Here is a 25954-nt window from a genome sequence, read left to right as displayed (position 1 = left end):
TCCCACTGGTAAACCTTAAAGTCACAAATGCCCCACTCTAACAGGAGAGTAGGACTGGTGCTGCCTGTGGAGACCAAGCAAGCCAAAGAACACACAAAATCTCAAAACCACTTGGAGGTTTAGGTTGGATATTACAAAAATTTTCTTCACCAAAAGCATATCGATACAATTTTTTAATTTTATGAAACAAATACTCTTTTTTTTTAATTCTCATATATTTCTTGCAGACAAAGCACAAATTTTAAGCAATTGTTCCAACTTTATTCAGGAAAAGTGTTTAAAATTCTCCCACTGCATGTTCATGTTGTGTAATAAAGTCTGGGGCTTAAGACCTAGCTTAGCTACCATAAAAGCTTTCTAAAATCTTCCCTCAGGCCACAACACCACCTAATCTGGGTCCTGGAATCCTCAGGGATCCAAGAGTACCCTAGCTGCACAACATAAACAGAACACGTTACATCTCAGAGCCAACTGGAATGCTCACAGCAGCACTATAGTTGATGCTGAAGCTGCCTGGGACAATTCTTATTGGCATGTTTCTTTTCCATGCAAAACATATGGTCCCTATCGCTATATAAATTCATTAACAGTCATCAGAAAAACCACGACCTTGTTTCCCCTCATACCTCCAGCTAGATGCTCCCCAGACTTACACATTGTTCTTTACAGACGCAGATAAAGAATAAGGTATATTTTATGCACATGTAATGAGAAAGCCTCACAGGAAAGAAACAAAGTTCTGCTTTCAGTGATCATTAAAGCTACCAAGACTTCTATTCTTCAGCCAAAAAAACCCTGACAAAAAGCAGCATAAACACAAAACCAATACAGAAGCAACCATCAACTCTAACCACTAGAAAAAACACTGTGACGCAGGAAGGCTGAACGCAAAGAGGCTGCACGATATGGGAAGTGTGTCCAGATGACAATTTTGAACATGCTTGAAATTAATGGAGGTGAGCTCTGGTATGTCATGTAGGCATACATGACATACCATGTATGTTTTCAGACCTATGCAAACAACCTTAGAGAAGATTAGCAGAAAAGATACAGAATTTTATGATTTTAACCTCGACCAGAAACAAATTAAGCCTGAACTCAAAGTTCATTCCTTCAAAGAAGGATGAAGGCAGCTTAATAGACTAACTGGCAGGACAGCTGCATACAAATAGTATATAAATGCATAAAAATTTTACAGTCCTGAATTTATGCCAGTCTTTCACTTCATAAATAAAAATACAGCAAAGTAAAACATTTCCAGCAATTGTTCATATCCTCTACATCCTCACCTAATATACTGCATTTTCAGCTTTTAAATCAGGCTGTCCATGACAACATACTTGTGAACAAAGTTTGGCACATCTTTCTTCTTCTCTAACAGTCTCTTGGTAAAGAATAAAAGTAGTTCTGCAAATGACAATTTGGAAAGGATCTTACCTTTATGGATCTATACCTCTTGCTTGGGGGGGCGCGGCATACAAAAAACCCAAGCAAACTATCTCCAAACCACTTAAAATAAACACAATATCACGTGCCATGGATTTCTTCTGAAGCATATGCACTAAATCAACAGAATAAACAACGAAAAAGCCAAAGGGATGAAGAGTCTAAAAAGCCTAGTGCAAAATAGATTAAGGTACTGATTGGTTTGAGTGCTTACACATCCACATAAAGGGATGGGGTTTTTCTGTAGTCCCTCGAATACTTTAAGACTACAAATAAGCTTGTGGTGCTAAAAAGCCTAAGTAAAAATTTTTCTCATATATTTTTTTGAAATTCTATGAATGTGTCAAGTTTGCTCATGTTAAGTAAGAAGTATCACAATGATGAAAAGCCTTCTAGGAACACAACACAGTTCTCTAAGAACTGTTACATATCATTCCCAGAATACTTACATTTTCTTCTCGTATGTGTGGCTATGATTGTAGATCATTGACTGGAATTCCTGTATCAGGAATAACAGCCATTCCTACTTACTTTACATAAAAGTGTATTTCATATTTGATTTTGTGGAGTTCATGTGGCTGAAGCACAAGCTAGTTGAAGTTAGATGACAAAAAAAAAGTTGCATTAGAAGTGCAGTTTGTGGTTATACCAATAGTTTAAAATGTTTAAGACATCTCTTTGTGGTGTAGTCTATTGCTTATAACTTTGTCAAATATAAGTGACTTGTGCTGACTATCTGTGATGGAAATTCCAGACTTAGTCTGATTTTTTTAAAAGAGATGTTTTCCTGGAAGTTGTATTTACAGGATGTTGAAAACAAGTACTTCACCAGGACCATACTTTGCATACGCGGACTACTACAGAAAAAGCATTGTATTTGCCTTTTCTTGGGCACTAGAAAATAATTACAGTAAATTTTTTTTTCTATTATATCACTTTCAGAAGACACGGTTAAATATGTCTTAGATTAACTCTTTTAAAAAAAAAAAAACATCACTAGAAAGACATTATTGAGTCTGAATGTTTCTTGCTTAACAGGAATCAGGTTTTTGCAGTGTCCCTCAGGAATACTAGCACAGTTCAGTAATGGGCACGAACTGCAAGTTGAAAGAGCCATTGGGAAAATGATATAGTGTGTCTCTGAATAATGCAAGCAAATTTTCTCTCCGAAAAGAGAAGTCAATAATCTGAACTGACTGTTCAGTTTGTATCTCTTTTCAAAGCACTTACAAGAAACCAACACAAACCAACAACTACAGCTTAGAAACACCAAGTTATAAGGTATCTGAAAACACAGTCCAGCAAAAATGAAAGCTACAGTAACGAGGTCTTAAATGATGCTGCACTCAAAGACACTTCTGAAACCCAATACTCTTATAAATTCTGAAGACCTCAAAAGGACAGTAAACAAAGACATACTTGTCATTAAAGATGTCAGTAATGCACAACACTTCTACACGTCAGAGATTCCTGACAATGTATAGGTTAAAAAACTCCACCAGATCTAATTTTTCTAAATATGAACTGAAGTGAACCATAGCTTCTATACATAGTGTTCTCCAGGTGCACATTAGTGTTTGCCAGTCAAAATGAGCTAGAGATAAATAAGGTAATTGTACACACTCACCTAAATATGGAATAGTAGGAACCATTTTTAAGCTTCTGATGTAGTCTCGTGTCCTTTTATAATTATCTTCCTTAGATAGTAAATAGTCTAACTTCTCAAAGGTGGTCTTGTCTTTGCGATTCAAAAGCTATATAGAAAAAAAAAAATGAAGGAGATCATAAAATTTTAATATTTGTAAACATTACCAGTTAAGAAAAAAAAACCAAAAGCAATTCGGTGTAAGTATTAAGCTATGAACAAATATGATTACTGAATAGTTTATCAAGGATCCACATATCACTCAGAGTTTTAAATAACCTCAGCAATATTAAATTTTTAGAGGAAAAACATATGTTATTACATAGTCACCAACATTCTCATAGTTTATCAGAATTGCTAAAAATCCTCTTGAATTTGAAAGTAGAAATAGCAATGAAAAATGCTCTACATAAATGCATATTGTGCCATTTCGACAGTGACTTATTAGAAGTATAATAAAATTTTTTGGAAAAAAGTGTAAGGGGAGTAAATCACTATGAAACTCAAATCTCTGTTTTCTATTACTGGACTTACTAGAGAAAAATCAGAAAAAATATTTAGCAATGCAAAAGATCCTATAGTGACAGCAGACTGAAAAGTAAACACAAAATACGCAACTGTAGCTATAAAAACACACTCTGTATTTCAGCTGGTCTTGGAAACACCACCAATATTTTTGAGATGATTTTAAAAGCCTACTGAGTCAGAATGAGTGGAGAATTACGGCACTGTAAACTGGCTTCTTGCAGTTGTACTTTCTGACAACAGACAGCTGTTCCACAGCACATTTCTTAATACACCTCTTCCTTGTGAAAAATTCCAACTCTCGTACAGAGCTTATAAGCCCAGCTCTTCTGTTTCTAGAGAACTGTCAGTCTGCCCGTTGTTATAATAAATACTGCAATGGATTTGCATGAGTTAACTGCCTCATTCCAGATAGGCTTGACAGGAGTCATCAGTAAACCAGCATTGTGAATGGGAGCCCTCAGGCCCTTCGCAACTCTGCAACAGCGTGCACCACAGCATAGTCAAATAACAGCAGATAATAAAAAGTAACATAAAAGGTACAACAGCGAAAAGATTTTAGAATGGCTTTGCTCCTTTCTTTCTGAACAGCCCTGAGAACTCCTTGAGGCCCTAACTCTGCACTGCACTGTATTTCTGAACTACTGTGCCTACAGAGAGCTCAGCCTCTCTAGGTCTACCTCCTGCAATGAATTACTTGCACAGTTTCACACGTGAGCAATTTTCCCTACTTCAGTTCCAACTTCATCAAGCTGCTTGAAATGGCAGACACTTCTGGTTTTATTAGACTATAGCATAATTCTGAGCAATCAAACCATAAAGAAGTTACAGGCATTTTAAAGACATAACAAACTTAGGTGAAAGAGTTCAGTATAGCCATCTTTATTTATCAGTTCCAAACAGTTAATGTGATCCATGTTGGATGGAATACTAAATTAATGAGAATTACCTAATCCTTTGTATATTTAAAGGTTACAAACAGCTGGACTACATTATAATTGTGTATTCCACTTTAAAGACGTAGAAAATTTTACACTAAATTTAAATGAGAAATTCTGCCCTCAAGAGACCAAATTTCTGAAAATTAAATGATCAATGCTTTTAATTTCTAAAAGAAATGAAAACTGAAATGCATTGTACAATAATCACGAAACTAATGCTTCCGTATTTGTAATAGGTGTTTTTCCTTCCTTTCCTTTTAGGCAATGTATTAATGACTTGAATAACGGGATACTGATACACTCACTATACGAGAGTCTTCTAAGATTACTTATCAACTAAAGTCCTCTTGAGCATATAATCAGCGGGGTCTAGAACAGACAGGAAAACAGGAAACTCTTATAGGAAAAAAGATTGTTTAAAAATATGCTTTCACAGAACAGATCACTGCTTCTAATATGATGGTACCATAAAAACAAGAATATAAAAGCATCTTCTTCCAGAGCATCCAGTTTGACAATTCAGAGGAGTTCAGAAAACGTCAGAATTCAAACAAGACAGAAAAGACAAATGGTCAAGAAGTAACTTACAGCCCAGGTTTTGGTCAGTCTGAAGATAGGCGCACTTTGCAGTGCCGACACCACGGACATAAGAGAATGAAGGTTATTCAGTTCTAAAAGCTTCTGAAAAAAGGGAATAACAACTTTTAGCATATTGAAAAGGGAAGCAGGATTAATTAATCTCAAAGCTGCATTAATAAAATACATTTTTTCATTAATAAACTAAAAAAATTTTAATAAATTACTTCAGACAACATTATCCAACCCTGCCAATGTGAAAAATTCTTAAGGCCCCTTTAAAAGTTGCAGATTTTCCAAATATACCCCTCAAAACAATAGGCACTTCAGTTGTGAGAATGCAAACTGTATTTAATTTGAATTTGTTATTTTCTAAGGCTGTTCCTTCAAGGAACAGGAAATATAAAAACATTATCTGATGCGTTGTTCTTGAAAATTAGTGTAATTGTGGAAATTAAAAATTTAATCAAACCAAAAATATCAAAGATGCTGATGACCCTTTCTGAATGAATATAACTTTCTATTTTGTAATCTCTTTTACAGGATATATTTTTCTCACCTCAATGTACTTTAAATTCACTGTGTTGACAATTACTCAAAAATACTTAAAAGAGAAACTACTTTGGAATAAAGCTATCTTAGATGATAAAGTTTCCTACAACATAGTTCATAAAGATAGAAAAATGAGAACTGCTGTCACGTAGCTTCTTCATAAATCTTAGAAAGAGGCTAGATTCATCCTTGAGTGATTGATTTACTCATTGCTTAGGAGCATTTGAGGAAGATTTGGATTTTATTGAGGGAAGAGAAGGAAAGAAAAAAAAAAAGAAAAAAGGAAAGAGAGAAAGAGGGCAGTGCTTTCCTTTTGCATGGGAAAAAAACCCCAACTTTCCTATTTCTAAGAACAACCTAGCAACTCCAAGCCGACCATTCTCCTAGAACTTGGACTACGCGTTTGTGCCAGGAACTTATTCAGATACATTCTCTTCTGCGTAAGCACAAAAATGCGAAGTAAACAGATTGGAAATATTCACAATACAAAAAAAAAATTATTCTTTATTACATGGAAAATATTATTCTAATTACCTACACAAACACAATTTCACACATATAAGATTGGCACTAAGGCCTTTGATCCCAGTGTTGTCTTCTTACTAATATTAGTGTCACACAGGGTCATACAAAATAGAATGACCACAGGTCATGAAATAGAAAAATATTTTTTCAAATAAATATATCCTTTAAAAAGTTAAGTATGACTTGTAAAATGCAGTGCTCAAGCTCATAAAAATAACTGACCTTTAACAGTGGTACTTTCTACCAGCAATTACATATTACAAGTGAGAATACAAGTCTCACAATAGCTGTTTTAGAAGCAAGAGACTTTTTCTCATAAAAGATAAGTTAAAATGGGGGGAGACAAAAACCAGAACAGTTTACAACTGTCATGGTTTGGGCTGGGCTGGGCACTAAAGGAATGACAGATGCTCTCTTTAACCTCTCCCTTCCCAGAAGAGGAGGGAGAGAAAATAAGGGAGAGACTTATCAGTTGAAAAGAAAACTAAAACTACTTCAATGAAATACTGGTATTAATACATTTCCTTTTTATTAAGAAAATAATGAAACATGTACAATGTATACAAAACCCGTATCAAGTTCCCAGGATGACAATCACGTCACTGGCAGCACTGGGAAAGTCCCAGACGGGACACAGCAACAGACAGGAACTGGATTCCAGATCTGGGTTCAGGAATGCATGGATTGGGATCAAGGGCAGAAGAACAGACAGAGTCCTCTTCGGACATGGGCCACTGAAGAAAGAGACTGACCCTTTGACCCCTCAGTGTTTATACTGAGCACGATGCAGATGGGATGGAACACCCTGTTGGTCAGTTTGGGGTCACCTCTCCTGTCTGCTTCTCCCCACAGGGGCCACCCCTCCGCACTTCTCCGCTCCTGACCCTCCCACAGTGCAAATAACAAAGTGAGCTGGCCTTGGTTGTTATAGCTGTAAGTAGGAGCCTCTCTGCATAACCATCTCTTGGGATTAACTATAAACATCAGACCTTATCTGCTAGAAGTGGACACTGTCTGAAAAATGTGCTCTTAATTTCAGTCAGTTAGAAGAGGCTTAAATGAAAAGTAAAATAACTGGAAAAGTAAAATTACGAAAATTGGTTCTGTTTTACCTCAAACCAGGACAACCACCATGTTCAGTGTTGACAACACGAAGCTGGCCATCAACAAGACAAACCACTTTTAAACTTGGACAAAGGTACAAGACGAGTAACACTGAACTGGGTAGTTTTATTTAACCAAGTCAAAACAACAGATGTCATATCTTTATCTTATTCATCTGGTATACAACATAGCACATATGCTAAAAAAGAACATTACCCTCTGTAATCCAACAACGGTTCACAGGAGTAGTACAGAAACAAACAAAAAGGAAGTAAGATTTTGAATGATAGTACAAGAAATTTGCACTTACTTTAGCTATTTTCACAAAATGGCTCAATATTTCTGCCCTTATTTTTAAGGTCTGTGCTGTTAATATTTCTCGTACAACCCAAAAACTGACCTATAAAATAAACACATATAACTGAATTTATTTACAAAAAAAAAATTACTTTATTAGATGAAATATTTGTAAACTTTTGTGATGCTCCAGGGAGAAAATGGGGTAAGGACAGAAAAGAGTTCTGATCCCATGAATTCTCATCTGTATAGCTGCAATTACCCAAAAGCATTACCATGGGATATAAGAAGTGGGTAGAGAAGTGAGACAACACTAAGATGACTAAATGAGCAGGTGAAACACTGAAAAAGAAGGAAAAGAATGACACATCAGCAAAAATTATTAGGAACTAATATTTAGGAGCCAATGGTCTAGACGAACAACACAAAAATGTGGAGAAAGCAAGTGAAAACAGGAACTGCCATTTTAAAATCTTAATCTTCATTCAGAAAAATATTCTTAAATTCTAATTCACACGAGTAGTTCTATTTAACTTCATACTAAAAGACAACTGTCAAACAGTACCTGTTCATCACAGTAATCAAATCATTTACCTGGTTAAACCTCCTAGTAAAGGCAACAATATTTGGAGCAAGGATATGTTTTTCTTTTTTATTCCATCCACAGCTGGCTAGTTCCTAGGAAACACGTTTGAAAATTACCTTAGAAATCAGTAATGTTTAAAAACATTTTAAAGTGTCAAAACTGATACATGACAGAAACATCTATCAGATAAATGCTAAAATCAATCCAAGGCACCAATTCAATGACAACTAGTCTAAACAAACACTTCTGTGTTTTCCAGATGTACATAAATGATGTGATTTGTATATTCTCCTGATATAGACATCATTATTAATATTCAGATGCAGAGAGACTGAGCGATCAGCCACAACTGATGTCTCTGAAGTTTCATTCTGCATTGACTGTTTTGGCCCAGGGTTTCCTCGTATGAGCAAATCCGCATACACGGGAGTAGAGACTTGCTAGTATATAATCTTATCTGGCGAAAAACTGAAGCTAAATCTAAACATATCAATACACGATATTAGAAGTACAAAATTGAGCTGTGCAACTGGAGGCAGTAACCTTCTTCTTCATTATTACAGTAGTAAAACTTCCATGAACACACCACAGTTTGGCATATTCAACCTCTAACTTATTTTTTAATTAAAATGTGAGACCTAAAGCATTGGAAGCACACAATTTTGGAACTGTAATGTTACTGTTTACAGTAGTTACAAACTAATTTTAAAAAACCTAAAATCTCTGTACATAATACTCAGACCAAGAGAATCTATCATTTGAAAAAGGCTGGAGTGTAACAGTCTTAAGTCTGAAGGACTTCTGGTCGGAAGGCTGGAGTTAGAACTCTTTGTTTTATTTTGGGGTTTGATAACTTTTTTGGCTGTTTTTTAAGCTGTAAGTTTAGCCAGACTTGACTGAAATGTGGCATGTACTTGAAAATATAGATCAGTACTTTGGTGCTAATAAAGCAAAAAGTTGCCAGTAGGCTGCATAGTTCAGTCACAGTATATGGAACAAGTTTTTAAATGCTCTTTCATTACAGTTACTACTTCAAAATCAACCCAGTTCAAAATAGTAAGAAAAATCACAAATTCTGTAGTATACCCATAACCACAACCAATCAATTTCAGTGCATAATAAAATCCCAGTGCTTTATGGCAAAACAATCTCTCACCTAAACTGCAAAATAAATAGTAGAAATCCCTGTGGGAAGTACAAAATAAACAGCAGAGCCAAAAAGCAGATTAATGATTTTCTCTTTAAATAAACTGTATTAAATTATGCATCAAAAGAAATTTGAAATTATAAATACAAATTTGATCTAGCCAGAAAGAACGTGTCCATTTTCCAATAGTTACTTCAGACAGTTTCAAATATATTTAGACAGCCTGGCCCTTTTTAACTACAGATTCAAGTTACCCCGTATCTGTACAGTCTTTATATTCAGATCTGACAAGAGGTAGATGCATACATACTGGAAATGAGTTCTCCATAACACCAGTTCTACATCACTCTTCTGTTTTTAGAACCACAGAATTCAGTTTCAATCAAAATGCTGTTCAACTTTCCAAATGTACGCTATTAACTTTAGATGCCTTCACACTAAAAGGCAGAGTCAGCCAAAGAGAATTCTGCCTCTGAAAAGCACTTTGTACGTTCTGATAAACGGAACACACTCTCGAGGTGTGGAGGTCTGCATGTTCCTGTGTGAGCACCAGGAAAAGCATTTCCAGTTCCAAACATATTTTTTATCCCAATCTTCCAGCAGTTAAGCCTTCTGCAGATAAAAATGCCAATTTACATCTGTCAAGACACCAATCCTCCACATGATTGGTGCACATCTGGTCTTAAGAGTCTGGAAATTAGATGTTTATGTGGAAAAATCTCAGTCACTCTACTAGGGACAGCAAAATTTACATTTGTCAGAAAAGTGGAAGAGTTCAGCAACGTAAGGATATTAAGCAGTTGCCAGAAGGCTAGCGAGCAACAATGGAAAATCTTGTGCATGGTAAAATCATTGAACTAGGTTTAAAATTTGGACTGAATAGGAAGGCTGATAAGAGTAAGTGATCCAACATGCCCCTGCTGAATGTTTTTTATACTGCTAAAATATACCATGTTCTAGTATTACAATTAATCTTTTTGTATGGAAGGATGCAGACAATTTCCTCAATGCTCAGTCACAAGAAACTTTCCAACCAAGTGTGCAAGAAAACTCTGCAATTTGTGGAGATGACAATTTCCAGGACTTTGGAAATAAAAAAACTAAATAAAATTGCATAGACATCTAGAATGTAAGCATAGTTATTTCTGCTGGAGAACAAAGAACTGTTACTCAGACATCCTCTTACTGAACTCCTGCAAAGTAATGTGCAGATGTATTTTTTAGTAATAGCTCAATCGATAAGCAGAAACAAGTCTCAGCAAGTGCTAGGTTTAAAGAATGTTTGTGTGTTTGAGAAAACACTTGGCAACCAGTACTCAAAAACTGTAAGTCTTTTCATCCATGCATGAGTTCATGTTAAAGACTAAAACCCAAAGAAAAACCAGTATAACGCTCTTCCCCCAAACACAAAATTCAGCAACAGATACCTCACCGAAGCAGCCAGCACAATGGCTACTGCCTGAGGGGACTCCTCCGTGCGCAGTTGTGCCCTGGAGGGTGTCACTACGCAACACCCAGCAAACTGCTTCAACCTCTGCATGCTTTTTCACACCCCCTTTCTGGCGGAGGAAACGGGAGGTATTCAGTCTTATTCACCTACCATGTATTTACCTCTGCTCCCACACACAAAAGCCGATTCTGCGGAGCAACTGTGACCACCTTGCACAAGCGAGTATGAAAGGAAAAGCAGGGACTGTAACTGCCTTCATCATACTCAGTGAGGTAACAAAACAAGTATGTCATGAAACAGACTTCAACTGGAATATTGGCTGTTCCTTCTTCTGCGCAGCACAAGGAGAGCGCAGGAGGAACCCGGGTGGGCAAAGTCCCGCTGTAAGATGGCAGATGCTGGCCTGGCCACCAGCCACTGCCTGAAACCCTGCAGGCCTCGAAGGCGGCGAAGGGGTGCCCGGGTTACGGACACAGAACTACAAACACAACAACCCAACTGGGACAGCTGCGAGGCCTCAAACAAAGGCAAACAGTTACAGACTACACATCAATATTTGACCCCACTGGAAAATTTCAACCTCCTTCTTAGTCTAATAACTTACCTAATAACAAGATGCAGGTAGCTGACAAATACACAGACTTTAAAACTCTTTAAAAAAAAGACTTAAAACTCTTGCTTTAAAACATAGTCCAACAGCCACCAGAGTTTCAGAATAGAAACAGTTGTTCATTTTTGGCAAACAAACAATTAAATTATATTGGTAATTCCAATAAGATGGCAGTCAGAAAATACAGTTAAAAACTAATAGTTTATGGTAACTGCTATTTATACACAGAACTGTATTCTAGCAGAAGTTGAAAACACAACATTAGTTTTTTTCTGATCATTTCTCACTAAGTTACGTCTATCTGCCAATCAATCCAAGTAGCACTTCAGGAAATTTGCAAAAGGTGAAACGAAGCAATGACAAAGGAAAAGAAAAAGAACGGCAAATCAGTATTTTGTTCTGCTATAAAATTCTATGGCACAATTATTTCATAGCAATTAAAGCAAATGCAAAATTCACTTTAAATATGAACATCTACAGTTTTGTATTTTATTTTGTATTCACTCATCTCCTCAGGGTATCATACTACCTCTGCTTTTGGCAAAACCTCCATTTTGTTTTTCTTAGCAAAATTTCCTCATGAAAAAGTATGTATGATATTTATTTGTAAATACTGACATTTTTGTGTGAACAGATTTTTTTCTATGAGTATTGCTGGTTTATTATTGCATTGTTCATTTGCCATTATTCCCCACGGTAAACAAGACTCCCGGACTGCCTGGAGAACACATGTAATTTCAGAAGCATAAAAGTGTTTTCAGTACAAAGCTGTCTTGCTGTTCTTAAAAAAAAATTAACTTATCTGACAGGAAGTCCAGGCACCAGATAGATGAATTCTTATTTTCCTTCCTATACTTCCTCAAAATAGAAAGCTGCTAATCTCTCTGAACCACTGTAATATACGAGTTGTTTTGTTAGTGACCAAAATAGATGGACTGAGCTTCTACTAAGAATCTTCTAAACTGGACTGCCCTTTCTGATGTTGACAAAAATTCAGTTCCACTAATATTACAGGTTTTTTTTTTCCCTTTATTTATTAATGATACTCCATCATTATGCACAAGACAATAAACCATAATGGATCTAAGCACATGGTCTTATACTAAAGAACTTGAAGCTGAAAACATGCAATTCTTGCTCCTTTTGCAAAAAATAAATTTATTTCATCAAAGCACTGAAATAACGTATCACTTTTCTGCAAATTTAACATATTCTGATAACTACATTCATTTTTTATTTTTGAAGTTCTTATTTCTGATTTTCAAATCTCTATGTTAACTTTGATTGCTTTTTCTCAACAGGCCTCAAGGTTCTTTCTGTGTTGTTCTTAAAAGGTTAAAAAATTAAAGGACACTAATACATTAATTTTTAAGGGCTTGAGCTCATTTATTCCCTCAGAACTGAACCTTAAACATGATAGCACAAATTAAGAAGTTTACTAAGCAGCTGATGCAGTCTAAAATACACGTTATGACTAGAGGCATTAAGTCAAACTCTGAAATCAGATGTGAACTGAAAAACAGGAGCAGAAGGGAGAGTAGAGATTTTTGACATGAGAAATTTATCCTGAAGAAATACTCAACACAAAGCAGGACAGGAAGACTTCCAGAAAAGCATAGTCATCTCTTCTGGCAATAGATGACGAGTCAAAGTGAATCAGGCTGTGATACAGATTTGCAGTGCTAACATGGAATAAGCCTAGAAGAATATTAGTGCAGTGCAGGAAGTTGAGCATTTTTGAATGAAAAATCATTATTTAAATGTTTTTTTTAAATTTCCTCAAGCACTGAACTCCAAAGAGGTAAATAGATAGTTTAAGAAAACCTACCTCAGGCTGTATAGCTTTAAACACTGGCATATCCATCAACGTAATCTGGCTCTGCAACAAAGATAAAATTTTAAATAATGTAATACAAAGAGCTAACAATCATGTATTTACATCGCCCTTTACTAACTACAAACCACACCATCACCTTCTCCCTTAGACCAGACCTGACCAGTCCTGGTGTGAGGAGCTCCACCACCCCACGTGGCAGCACGTCATCACATTCTCTTACTTTTGCTGCAGTCACAAATGCCTGCTTGCAACTTCTTGACTGTCTTCTAGTAAGATTCACAGCAGAGGTTTCAAAATGCTGACTATAAGCCATATTATGTGACATAAATATCAAAAAGATTTCAGTGTGAGAACTAATATTCGTTTCACAATATATGGGTTCAATTAAAAAAAAAAAAAAATCACTAAAAAGGTTAAAACAAAATTCAGTAATATTGACAAGCTGCTGGTCTTTTCGTTATATAGGTGATTACCACTAGGGAATTTCTCCTCTGCTGCTCCTAAATTTTAAAAAAGGAACACAACACACTAAATTTGGAAGTGACCTTAACTTGGCCCCGTTCCCTTTCTCTAAATATTTATATTCAACACAACAATTCCATCTTCTACAGATTTCTGCCCTGATGTCCAATAACGAAATTGTACTAACTACAGTAAACCCAGACCTGGGGTTTTTTTCATTCTCCCCAGCTGAACTGTTTCAAGTTGTCTGAAACAGGCTACTACAGTCTTGAGTAACAAGAAATGATAAGTATAATTTACTGGTTGCTATTATTTACTGAAAAAAGAAATTATCTGCTTCTCTGGATGGAACAGAAGTAGTAAATGTTACTTGAGCCGTTAACAAAAAAAGGAGGATCAGTGTAAACCAATGAAAAGCTTTTAATGTGGCACAAGGAGAATAGCTACTCTGGCTAAGAAAGCCTTGGTGTTAGAAATTTGTGTGACCATATTAAAATCAACATCAACAGACAAATCAATGCCAAACAAACAGCCCCACCACTAGGGTTTATACTCAGTCTTTTTCATGCCTCACTACCAGTCCCACAGACACACGTTTCGTTTTTTGGTTTCTTTGGGGGTCAGTGGGTTTTTTGTTTGTTTGTTTAGAAGTGGAACGGGAGAGAGAAAAGCAACTTCTAGAAGTCTGGACTTTATAGAGTTAAAAGATTTATTATAATGATGTGTGTGTTTTTAAAGTGTACCATTAAATCAAGACCCTCATCAACAAGCATCTGTCTCAAACCAACAGCAGTAGGAATTATGAATGTAATAGAAAACTGACGAGATGTAACTGATATGTTACAAGCAACCTTACCTTGACTTGGTAACTTTATAAATACAGTTCTGAAATCACCACAAATTCATTTTTGATGGTGTAGATTGCACACTATATTCTGGGCTGTCTTTGGACTTAATATTCAGTCTGCCCTGGTAAAATAAGACATCTCTATATTTTTGTGTGATTTTACAGACCTGTCTAAATTGTGGCTCTGTTCATTTCTGAAGGTAGTCCTTGGCCACGGATCATCCAAACTTGGACGAATAGGAGCAAAAGCATCAGGCCATTTTTTCAACTGAGTTGATGCAGATTTGCCAACCATCTATTTGTATATTTTTACCAACAGCTCTCACCTGTGTACTCTGTATTAGTGTTGAAAAAGAATCATCAGAATGTGTCTCAAAGTCACAAACTTATAGGAATAATGCAGACACATCTCCAAGACTTTTTCATGAATGGGTATTAAATGACCGTATGCCAAATGAGGGAAACATCATTTTGATACCCAGAATATTAATGAAAACGTTGAACTTGGTTCAATAGGTTTCATTCTTGCTCATTCCTGTGCCCCATCAAGTTAACATGTAAATTAAAAACAAGGGGCCAAGCACAAGAACTGTATTGGACTTTTGCCAAAACAGCAGTTCTGCTTTCAGTTTAGTCCTGAAAAGTTGTTATTAAGGAATGCAAATTGTTTCCTCTCTACAAGCTTCTTTCCTGCTTTTAAAAAACTGAACTTTCTGAGAAACTGATGTCTCAGCAGAAAAGATAAGAATTTGTGGTTTCAATTACAAAAAAAAAAAGAATCAGACTGTGGATAACTAATATCTTTAAACCTATGCGAGGGGCTTCTAAAACACTAGAAAAAATTCAAATGGCTTTACACAGAAAAACAAATATGCTGTGTCAGGTCAGTACTGAATGATTAAATCCCAAGGCATGTTTACTTTGTTAAAGTTTATATGATCAGAAATTTGTTTTCAAGAACATTGGAAGTTTATTTAAAATATTTTAAGAAAAACCACTTATGTATTGTTTAATATTCTGCAAGCCCTGAATATTATACAAGCTTAAATGCAAAAATAACATTTCTACTTACAGCAAACTCCTCAGGAGTTACTTTCAACACATCAAATACAACTGCATCGTAGCTTTTATTGGCATAATCTGAACTTCGCCCTTCCAGAGAATCTGAGCTGCTACTACCCTGCAAAGAAAAAAAGTTGGCTTATCTGCAGAATGATGAATTTCATGTAAAATTCAGAAAATAAATATGTGTAAAAACATTAAGAAATTACAAGAAAATGTATGAACTTCAAAAAGCTTCAGACGCCACGTTATAAAATTTAGTTCAGCACAGTTCATGAATGTTTCCAACTAACTCTCTTCTGCTAAAACCATAGTGACGCACAATTTTAGCTCTATGAAATTTCCAGCTTTGGAAAGCCATTTTTAAAATTATAGACTAGATAAAATAGCTGTCACACAAAAGGAAACGTGTTGGGATTTTGAAGATTCATATTCAATGGAAATTTTTAAATTAAATGTGCAAGGTAAAGAGTGGCTAGATCCAAATCATGCTGCTCTATCCATAGCATTATAAAAAAGGAAAAACTGACACATCCTGAAATTTAACCCAATGTTAGTTGCAGGGTACTTTAGAACAGTACTGTGTCTTGCCTTAAAAATTGGTGCCTTGCCTTCCTTTTGAAGTTTCTGTCCTAGGGCTCAGATGCAGGCACTTGTGGCTTATTTTCCTTTCTTCAGGAATAATGTGATTTAATAAAAAATTCAACTGGAATATTTCTGACTGGCTCCATTTAGATGGTACACTACATTGCTCTTTACTCAATAATAAACAGCTGCTTTAAGTTAGGGAGTTTAGAGGTCAAAAATGCTCTTTAAACTAATCTAAATGAGTAATCATGATCAACAGCAATGAAAAAATAGGTTTGAACACTCGGAACCATGGAGTGTTCTAAAATTACTTGGTTGTCAAATACTGCACCATTCATAAGAAAAAGTACTGAAATGACTGGTAGTGGAAAGGGCCCCTGTGAAAGTTGAAACAAGCCAAAATTTCCATTTTGATACAGGAGCTAACAAAACCCAAGGAACTGTACCTCTGGAGTGGCAGAGGTGACCATCACATTGGCCATGAGGTCATTCCTTTTGTACATGCTCTCCCCAAGACACAGGAAGTTTCAGCTCATCCAGCACCAGTGAGACAACATGATGAAAACAGAATTCCTGCAAAGCAAATGTATTTGTGCAAATAAATAAATAAAATTTTAAAAACCCAACAATACAAGAGATTTCATTGTTCTTTCTCAGAGAAAAGAACTTCAGAAACAAGATGATCTTAGGAGCTAACTTTTCTTTCAGGTACCAACTGTGAAGGAGTATAACTGAATATCACTAAAGTCGTGCCAAGTCCTTATTCCCCCCACTTCCAATCAACTCAAGAAATGCAGGAGGAAAAAAAGTGTACTATGTGTCATTTATGCTAAATTAGTTTTTTTTTTTATAAAGTCCATGATAGGCAGTATTCATCCAGAAACTGCCGGTTACTGTGACATATTTAAGAAATCCAAGCTATTGACTGACTGAAAAAATGGTGCTTCCTCACTTTGCCCTGCTCATTGCTTGAATTAGTCTCATAACTGATGATTTAAGTTCCACCGTACCTTTCTAATGGGCAAATCCTATTTGCAGCTGCTTAGGCCTCCACTAATACCTATACGGACAGGTGCCCCTGAAAGGATTTTGTGTCAAGCCCCAAAGAACATAAGTTTTCCAGAAAAGAGAATCAGCCAACATCATCCTTCTTAGTTGGAAGGATGAACCTCAAGGATCTCGGCTAATCCAGCACTGTCTGAAGTGAGACTTTTTTCCAAACTGGATTAAGCAGACATATGCAATTCCAAATTGGTTTCAGACTCCACATACATAATATACCTTAAGCTTTCTCCAGGAACCAAAAGACTGGACTGCAAAAAAATCTGCGTATCTGGTACCACGAAGAAGCTGTCTCTACCTGTTTGGATCAAAGAATCCTTTCCAAAATTACAAAGTATTTAACAAAAACTAAGAAAAAAAAAAATCAAAAAACCCCCAATATTGCAGTTCTGAATTAACAAAGCCATTGATCACAACAGTAATACTTGTACCTACAAGAACCATCAATCTTGAAATAAAGCACAAATAATTATGAGACAGCATATTCCTGAATATTAAACAAAGATAATTATTAAATATTTATAAATATTTATCTCCCTGGTACCAGGAAATCAGATTTCATGTTCTTGGACATGTGATAATTATTATACACTAAAGGATAAGCACCATATAGACCCAGGTGGATATGTAATTCCACAAATCTAATTAAGTTGCATCTCATTCAGAAAAATAAAATTTGTACATAAAGAGGAACAACTACAATGAGAACAACTCAGCAGATCCAGAGAGGTGATTCTGCCACTTTGCTCTGCTCTGGTGAGACCTCACCTGGAGTACTGTGTGCAGGTCTGGAGCCCTCAATATAGAAAGGACATGGACCTGATGGAGCGGGTCCAGAGGAGGGCCACCAAAATGATCAGGGGGCTGGAGCACCTCTCCTATGAGGACAGACTGAGGGAGCTGGGGTTGTTTAGCTTGGAGAAAAGGAGGCTCCGGGGAGACCTCATAGCGGCCTTCCAGTACCTGAGGGGGGCCTACAGGAAGGCTGGGGAGGGTCTGTTTACAAAGGCCTGCAGCGACAGGACGAGGGGCAATGGTTTTAAGCTGGAGAAGGGGAGATTTAGATTGGATATTAGGAAAAAATTCTTTACCATGAGAGTGGTGGAACACTGGAACAGGTTGCCCAGGGAGGTGGTTGAGGCCCCTTCCCTTGAGATATTCAAGGTGAAGCTCGACGAGGCCCTGGGCAACCTGGTCTAGTTGGGGGTGTCCCTGCTGACTGCGGGGAGGTCGGACTAGATGACCTTTGGAGGTCCTTTCCGGCCTGGACCACTCTATGAATCTATGAATAACTGACAAGATCATAGCCTTAATTCAGATAGCAAGGGTGCTCATAAAAGAATTACATACACATTTTTAAATAATACCACTTACCCAATGACAAAAGATACTTTCAGGCACAAAAACGTTCCTTTTGGTCAAAATATTATGTAAGGAGAAGCAAAGGGAATCCTAAGCGACTTTATTTTCAAATCTACACAGCAAAGAAAAATTTGACCATAAGATTGGCTAACTCAGAAAATTGCTCAGAAGGCTTTTTCATGTCACTTAAAAAATTGTCACCAATGGATATGTCTGATCCCTTCCTCACACTGGACCTCTGGTTATTTCTGCAAAACTTAATAATTAATTCATTGTTCCTATAGAAGATACTGTTTGGAGACAAGCTTTCTCTGAATTTATCTGTAATGAAGTAAAAGCTAATACCAAAATTCAAGTTCTACTCTCAAACACAGCGAAAACACACTTCACATAGATACTGTATTCGGCGCATTTTGGGCACCCATTCTAACTACTAGCTTAAAAGGTTAAAGCTGCACTTTCATTAATGGTCCAATGACAATTAGTCCAATGACACAGTACCTGCCAAAGTCCTTCAGTTAAACATACAATGTAACACATTATGCTCTTAATCACTGAAAATTTTGTCAGCTAATACATCATAATGATACATTTGAAGTTTATGTTCATTGAATCATCACAGTGCACATAATCTTAAATCTCAGACTGCTCTTACCTTGTAAATGACCTTACAGGGACACATTAACAGACCTTAGGGCTACAGTGAAATGGCCGATTCAGTGACAAGGGGACAGCGATGGGTGTTTACAAGCCTTACTGAGGTGACGGTGTTCAACACCATCCACCGCTACCCTTTACAGAGACAGTCTTCGTACAGGATCTGCCTCTCCCTTTGCCAGGTAGATGATGCCTGGCAAGATTCAGATCTGAGACTCCAAATGGAACCTTAAGAGAAAACTTGCCAAGATGGGCATAAAAATGCTAACACGGTTCAGACCTGCAGGACTGCGCGGAAGAGGCTGCTGAATCCAAGCACCTGTCATCAAAAGAAAGAACAACTTTTCCTCCCAAATTCAATAATCAATATTACGCCTATGGGGTGAGAAGTAAACTACATGACTATTTCTAATTACTAAACCTCAGTTGGCTGCTTGGGACAGGTTAAAATACAGACGCCACACACCCCTGTTTCACTGTGCAAAGAACCGGCAACACTGCAGAAAGCTTACACACACTTCAGGCACGCTGCTAGCAGACAGCTAGTCAAAATTATTGAGATACAGCATGTGCATACACACCGAGAGCAGAACTGTTCGCCTCTGCACATGTATCCACCCATGCACCCACAGAACCACCAGCTCCGCTCAAGCTCCCATCCCTTAAAATGGAGACAACAAAGATCAGGGCTGTTTCGTCACTCCCTGCAGCAGGCACAGGCAAACTGCCGGGGATACGGCCACCTTGTCCTGATCACACAAACTGGGAAATGCCGGAAAAGCAGCAGAGAACAAAACCAACCTCTTATTTTACTTCCTTGAGAAAGACGAGGCCTTCACCCCACTGCCAACCCTACAAGGCCTTACGTGACAAACAGCAACAACTCTCCCACCAGCTCAAGGGCACACACAAACCCAGTAACTGCTTCAAATAACACCAGAATCTCCTCAGTTAAACTAGTCAAGAAGCAATTTCCTTTATCTTGTGTCCTGATAAAATTAACTGATATTTTGAGCACTAACAGACTGCCAAGTATTTCTAGGTCTGGAGTTGCTCCTGTTAATAGTCCTTAGAGGTACTGAAGTGGAAACCAATTTTCATGATGTAATTTCTTTAAAACGTGGCATGTACATCAAGGCCGCAAAAATATTCTCATCTCCTCCTTCTCCGCCTTTCTGACTAGGCTTTCCAGCGTGTGGGGGCTCAAAAATGCTCTGAAAGGGGAAAGAAAAATCCCATATGTGATCTTGTATCCCATCCAAGCTCAGTTTTAGTCCAAGTTTTAAAGTTCACTAAACCAAAGAGAGATGAAAGTGCTTTAATATCTGTAACTAAAAGCACTAACATACGTTTGCCTTTCAACATTCAGCATGCAGAAAAAGCTTTCAAGACTAGACACTTTCATTCTAAAAAGGACCAAAATAGATTTTTCCACAAATGTTTCAAATATAACACAAGCGTTAAAAATGCACTGTTTATTTCTACATGCATAGGTTTCTCCAAGGTTCACAACTATGAAAAAATATTTCTCTACACACCCATTTGTTTCGCTGCCTTGAGAAAAGCCATAGGGAGCAATTATCCCTACAAGTCAGATCTAAGAAACAGTTTTTAGTCTTATGAAATCACCTGGTGATTTGAAGTATTTCCACACCTGCTATTGCAAAAAGTATTACCCTGCAAATTAAGTAACACTGGAGCTACTACTAAGCCTACTCTAACAAAAGGCTGTCAGACTACATACAGAAAGACATTAAAAATAATATAAAAGCTGCTCCCCCATACTTGCAGTATTTCACTCTAGTAGGATTAAAAAGAAAATTTTTAAACTCTGAAGGTCATCAAAGGTTCAATATGTTGGCAATAAAAGGTTAAAAGTCACCAAAATGACATATAATTTCTTGTCATAGCTTTAGCTTCTTAAAAATTCTTTCAGCTCGCTCAGGTTTATCATTAAAATGATGCACTATACAAACAGTGCTAAAAAAAAGAAAACGCCTTATCTGCTTGTAGGGAAGGTTCACAAGTACATTGCAGTACATCTCATTCATAGATGGCCAGAAACAAAGTGGATAAATCAGCATGGAAACATACATATCATCAGAGGCTGTCTGTTCCAATTTGCCAACTTAACAAACCCATTTAGACCTGTAGTTCTCTCTGAAGCAAAACTGAAGACAGTGCAAAACCACCAAACTGGAAGAAACAAAAACCAAAACACCACCATCAAAACTGAGAACAAAAGGAACTATTGTAGCCATTATTTTACCAGCATTTGTTAAATTTTGTCATCTATGGCACAGAAGTGACATTTTCTAAAGCAGAAACGCAAATTTTACATTTCTGTTAGTAACATGCACATAACCAGTTACAATGACCATAAATTTATTCCCATTACTAGTTATCCAACTCTCAACAAAGTCACTTTAGACTCTTAGGTACAGAGACCACCTCTGGCCAAGGAAGTCCCTGTGCCTTCATTTCTCAATGCTAGCAGAGCAAACTAGAGAAGTTACTAACTGTTCACACTGCTCTCAGCAAATATGAGGATAAACGTGTCAGCAACCACTGATGACCACTGTTCTTATTGATTTTCTTGCTGGAGGAAAAAATATCAAGCTAGACAGGCTTTTGATCAAACCTGGTGCAGCCATTCTGGGCTCCAAAAGTTAACTGTCTTAGCTGATTTCAAACCCCGTTTACTTACTATTTTCACTAGTTCATTATGGTTTTCCTAAATATCACTAATTCATGAGCTGGCAGCTGCACCATGCTTTTAAGAAAACATACTTCAGTATTCTACCAAAAGATAACTGTTCTTTCTTAAGCTTAAATTAGCTGCACAACTGCTTCAGCATAGACAATTAAGAACATTAGGGCCCTGTTTGGGCACTGATAGTAACTTTTGTTGGTTCCAACCAAGTTTAATTGTTTGTTGGTTTTTTTAATAAATTTAGAATAGAGTACTTCAGTTGGAAGGGACCTACAAGGACCATCCGGTCCAACTGCCTGACCACTTTAGGGCTGACCAAAAGTTAAAGTAAGGTATTAAGGGCATTGTCCAAATGCCAGGCGTGGGGCATTGACCACCTCTCCAGGACACCTGTGCCAGGGTTCAACCACCCTCTTTGTAAATAAATGTTTCCTAATAGCTAGTCTGAACCTCCCTTGACTCAATGTTGGAACCAATTACAGATTGGTAGGGTTTGGAAGGGACCTTCAGAGATCATCTAGTCCAACCCCCTGTCAAAGCAGGGTCACCCAGAACAGGTCACACAAGGATGTATCCAGGCGAGTTTTGAAGATCTCCACAGAAGGAGACCCCACACCCTCTCTGGGCAGCCTGTTCCAGGGCTCTGGGACCCTCAAAGGAAAGAAGTTCCTCCTCATGTTGAGATGGAACTTCCCATGTTCCAGTTTGTGCCTGTTGCCTTGTGTCCTGTCACCAGGCACTGAGAAGAGTCTGGCCCCATCCTCTTGACATCTACCCTTTAGATCTTGATAAGCACTGACAAGATCCCCCCCTCTGTCTTCTCCAGGCCGAACAGCCCCAGGGCTCTCAGCCTTTCCTCAGCAGGGAGATGCTCCAGTCCCTCATCATCTTCGTAGCCTCTGCTGGACCTTCTCCAGTAGTTCCCTGCCCTTCTTGAACTGGGGGGCCCAGAACTGTACCCAATACTCCAGATGTGGTCTTACCACAGCAGAACAGATGGGGAGGATGACCTCCCTCAACCTGCTGGCCATGCTCTTTTTAAAACCCCTCAGGAGACTATTGGCCCTCTTGGCCATAAGGGCACATTGCTTGCTCATTCCCACATGTCCTGTCCCTGGATCCCATGGAGAAGAGCTCAGCACATCCCTCCTCAGGAAGCTGTAGAGCAATGAGGTCGCCCCTCAGCGTCCTTCTCTCCAAACCAGATAAACCCAGAGCCCTCAGCCACTCCTCAGAGGACACACCTTCCAGAATTTGCTATCAAACATCAGAATGGTTAGCTGTCATCAACCAAGATAAGGGAATGAAGAATACTTAAAGAATCTTGCTTTCTACATCCAGCAAGATCAACAATTTACTATTCCACTTCACTTTGGCCACTTCCACTTCAATTGCCACAACCTACGGACACATTTACAATAGACCATCTAGAGCTCCAATTCTGAATTGTTTTTCATCATTGCACTCATTTTCCTCTTTCTTTGTTCCAAAACTATTCCTCCAGATGTTCATCATTAGAATGTTTCTTTCCTTGATGAACCATGAACAAAGTCATCCTCGGATGCTGTGGGCGTATGGTACAAATCAGAACACGTTAGCACAGTTACTGTACTGGAAGAGGAAAATGGGACTATATTATGAGAACAGGATGAAACAATAATGTGGTTATACTTGTGCCCCTGTGTTTGTATTCAGCCACTGATGTGAAACTTGTATCACCACCTAGGTCACATGCAGCTTCAGCCCAGAGAGTTGTAAGAGGGGGCGGAAAAAGTCCCATCTTTTTGTGTTGTTGCTAAATGAAGAGAAAAAAGCCATTAGCACCACAGTATCCAGAACCATAGGTTGCCTGTTCTCCATATCTAGATATTTACATACCTCCCTAAGTTTCTTTTGTTTAGTATCATCGTTTAAATATTAAAAACAGAAAAAAAGTAAAATTTCAAAATCTGTCTAAGCAATTTACAGCTGTTTTGTCATTGCAGTGACAGAGCAAGCCAGTCCGGATGGATTTCTAGAGGAGAATTTCTTTAAATCCATCAAAGAAGCAGCTGCTGAGTGCTCTGTAGATACTTGCTAAATTAATGCACAAATCTCAGAATCACTGAGCAACGCTGGTGTAAAACCATTTTATTCCTGACTGACAGCATCCCCTCCCAAAAACTTAGTACATTCAAACACTACATCTTCACTTTCTGAGTGGCCCTGTCCAGTCAAGTGTCACCTCTCAAAGCACCATCTCATCTCTTCCAAAGCAAAACAGAGGGAAAAGGACCACATCTCCCACAGTAAAGGCAGAAATGATCCATGTGAACCCCACTTCCTTCAGAGAACAGCAGTCTTTTGTATGCCTTCTGAGCCCTTCCATGATGTACAATGCACGCACAAACACAGGGGTGAGACTGGACAGTTGAGTTGTCTAAATAGTCACAATGCCTTATGTGAAAAAGCTCTTTTCGTTTCAAAAGTTCTTTTGAAATAATTCAACATTAGACCTTGATGGCCATTTTGTACAACATGAAAAATTCTAAAGTATTCAAAAGCTTGGATTTAAATAACAATTGCCTACTAACAGTTTAGTAGTAAAACAACAATTAGGCTATAGGAGATTAAAAAGCCATTACATTCATATGATCAAAGACCCTCCTAAGTGAAAACTGCCTCATGTATTTTCAGCTTCTGTTTCACTGCAAAGTCCCTAATACATTTCATTATGCTTTAGGCAACAGTACCACCTATAGATAAAATATGCCATGAACAATTTAGTAGTTTCATGCACATTCTTTTCTGAGAAACTTCTTACTATAGTTAATGAATAATAATGAAAATGTAATAGAAATAATATTTATAACTTAGTACATAAATCCCTATATTGCGCTGTGACAAGACCCAAGGATGATACACCTTTTGAAGGGAAACAGCGCTCCAAAGCTTAGTGCAGCAACTTCTACCAGTCACTGTTACTACCAACAAATACAGAAGTTGAGCAGAACTAGTAAAGTGTGTCCCAGATTCAGGATCACTAGACCTGTCAATCTTCAGTAAACTGAAATAGGATTTTAACCAAAACCACTATAAACATTAAGGGTCTATGGTTTAACTATATGTTAACCCTACTGATCTAGCTGACCAGAAACCGAAATCACTGAAGTAAATATTCTTCAATAACATGCATAATTGCTGAGCAAACAGGCTGAAAAACTGATTCTTGCTGCACCTCCCAATAGCTGCCAAAGAATCAAGCCTAACTCATGAAAAAGCAGATTGAAAGTTGATTTCTCTTAATAAAGCTGTTTCAACTCTCCTACTTCCACCCCTACAACAAGACCGAATGACAATTTGAGGAAGTTTTATGACATACAGTATAGAAGACACCAGTGATTATTATCAGAGTCCTCTCCTGTTTTCATGATCTATTAATTAACACAGGACACGTATCAGCAAAAGCTTTAATGCTGAAAATCACCTTCTTGAGCAACAGAAACTACTAAGAATAGTACACAACAATACTTGGCAAGTTCCATCAGCACTGACAAAATGAAATTGACCCTACAAAGCCCAGACTCTTCAGAAAACATCTACAAGAAAAGTGGGAACCAGTAACAGTTTGTTAATTTGTCAAACAAACATGTATTTGCTGGAACATGGCAAGGTGATTTAAGCCCTCCTTTAGCTTGACTGGTGTGACACTCCCACACCACAGGGTTGCAGACACTCCTCCCCAAGTTAGACAAAAGCTGAATGACGTTAAGTTATTGGCATCCGGAACATATTTTCTGTTTCTGCAAACTGAGCTTTCCATTTTCATTGTCAAAGTGACAAAAATGCCTCTGAACTGAAGTTGTAATTTCTAGTCAAACATTGCATTCTGATTAAAATTTCTCAGCAAAACTAGCTGAAGTCTCATATTTAGCACCAGCCTCAAGATTAGAAGACACCCTGCCTGTCACACTAAACATG

General features: G+C 37.6%; 1 protein-coding gene across 6 annotated transcripts in view; it reads right to left on the bottom strand.

Moving 5' to 3' along the window:
- RALGPS1 (Ral GEF with PH domain and SH3 binding motif 1) overlaps window positions 1–16767 on the bottom strand; it is a 96485-nt gene extending 79718 nt beyond the window's left edge. For 5 of the 6 annotated variants that reach the window (XM_074161344.1, XM_074161343.1, XM_074161345.1 and 2 more), the window contains exons 1-7: window positions 16647–16710; window positions 15623–15730; window positions 13233–13283; window positions 8206–8289; window positions 7625–7714; window positions 5146–5238; window positions 3074–3200 (exon numbers count right to left, since the gene is read on the bottom strand). In XM_074161344.1, coding sequence (XP_074017445.1) covers window positions 3074–3200; window positions 5146–5238; window positions 7625–7714; window positions 8206–8289; window positions 13233–13283; window positions 15623–15730; window positions 16647–16703 — 610 coding nt within the window. In that variant the 5' untranslated portion in view covers window positions 16704–16710. Of the gene's footprint in view, window positions 1–3073; window positions 3201–5145; window positions 5239–7624; window positions 7715–8205; window positions 8290–13232; window positions 13284–15622; window positions 15731–16646 lie in introns of all 6 variants that reach the window. The other variant, XM_074161348.1, reaches the window with a different exon arrangement.
- Window positions 16768–25954: the final 9187 nt, after the last annotated feature.

The sequence above is a fragment of the Numenius arquata genome, chromosome 19 (genome assembly GCF_964106895.1).
Source record: "Numenius arquata chromosome 19, bNumArq3.hap1.1, whole genome shotgun sequence".
Lineage (NCBI taxonomy): Eukaryota > Metazoa > Chordata > Aves > Charadriiformes > Scolopacidae > Numenius > Numenius arquata.
This window is presented reverse-complemented; position numbering and strand designations above follow the sequence as displayed.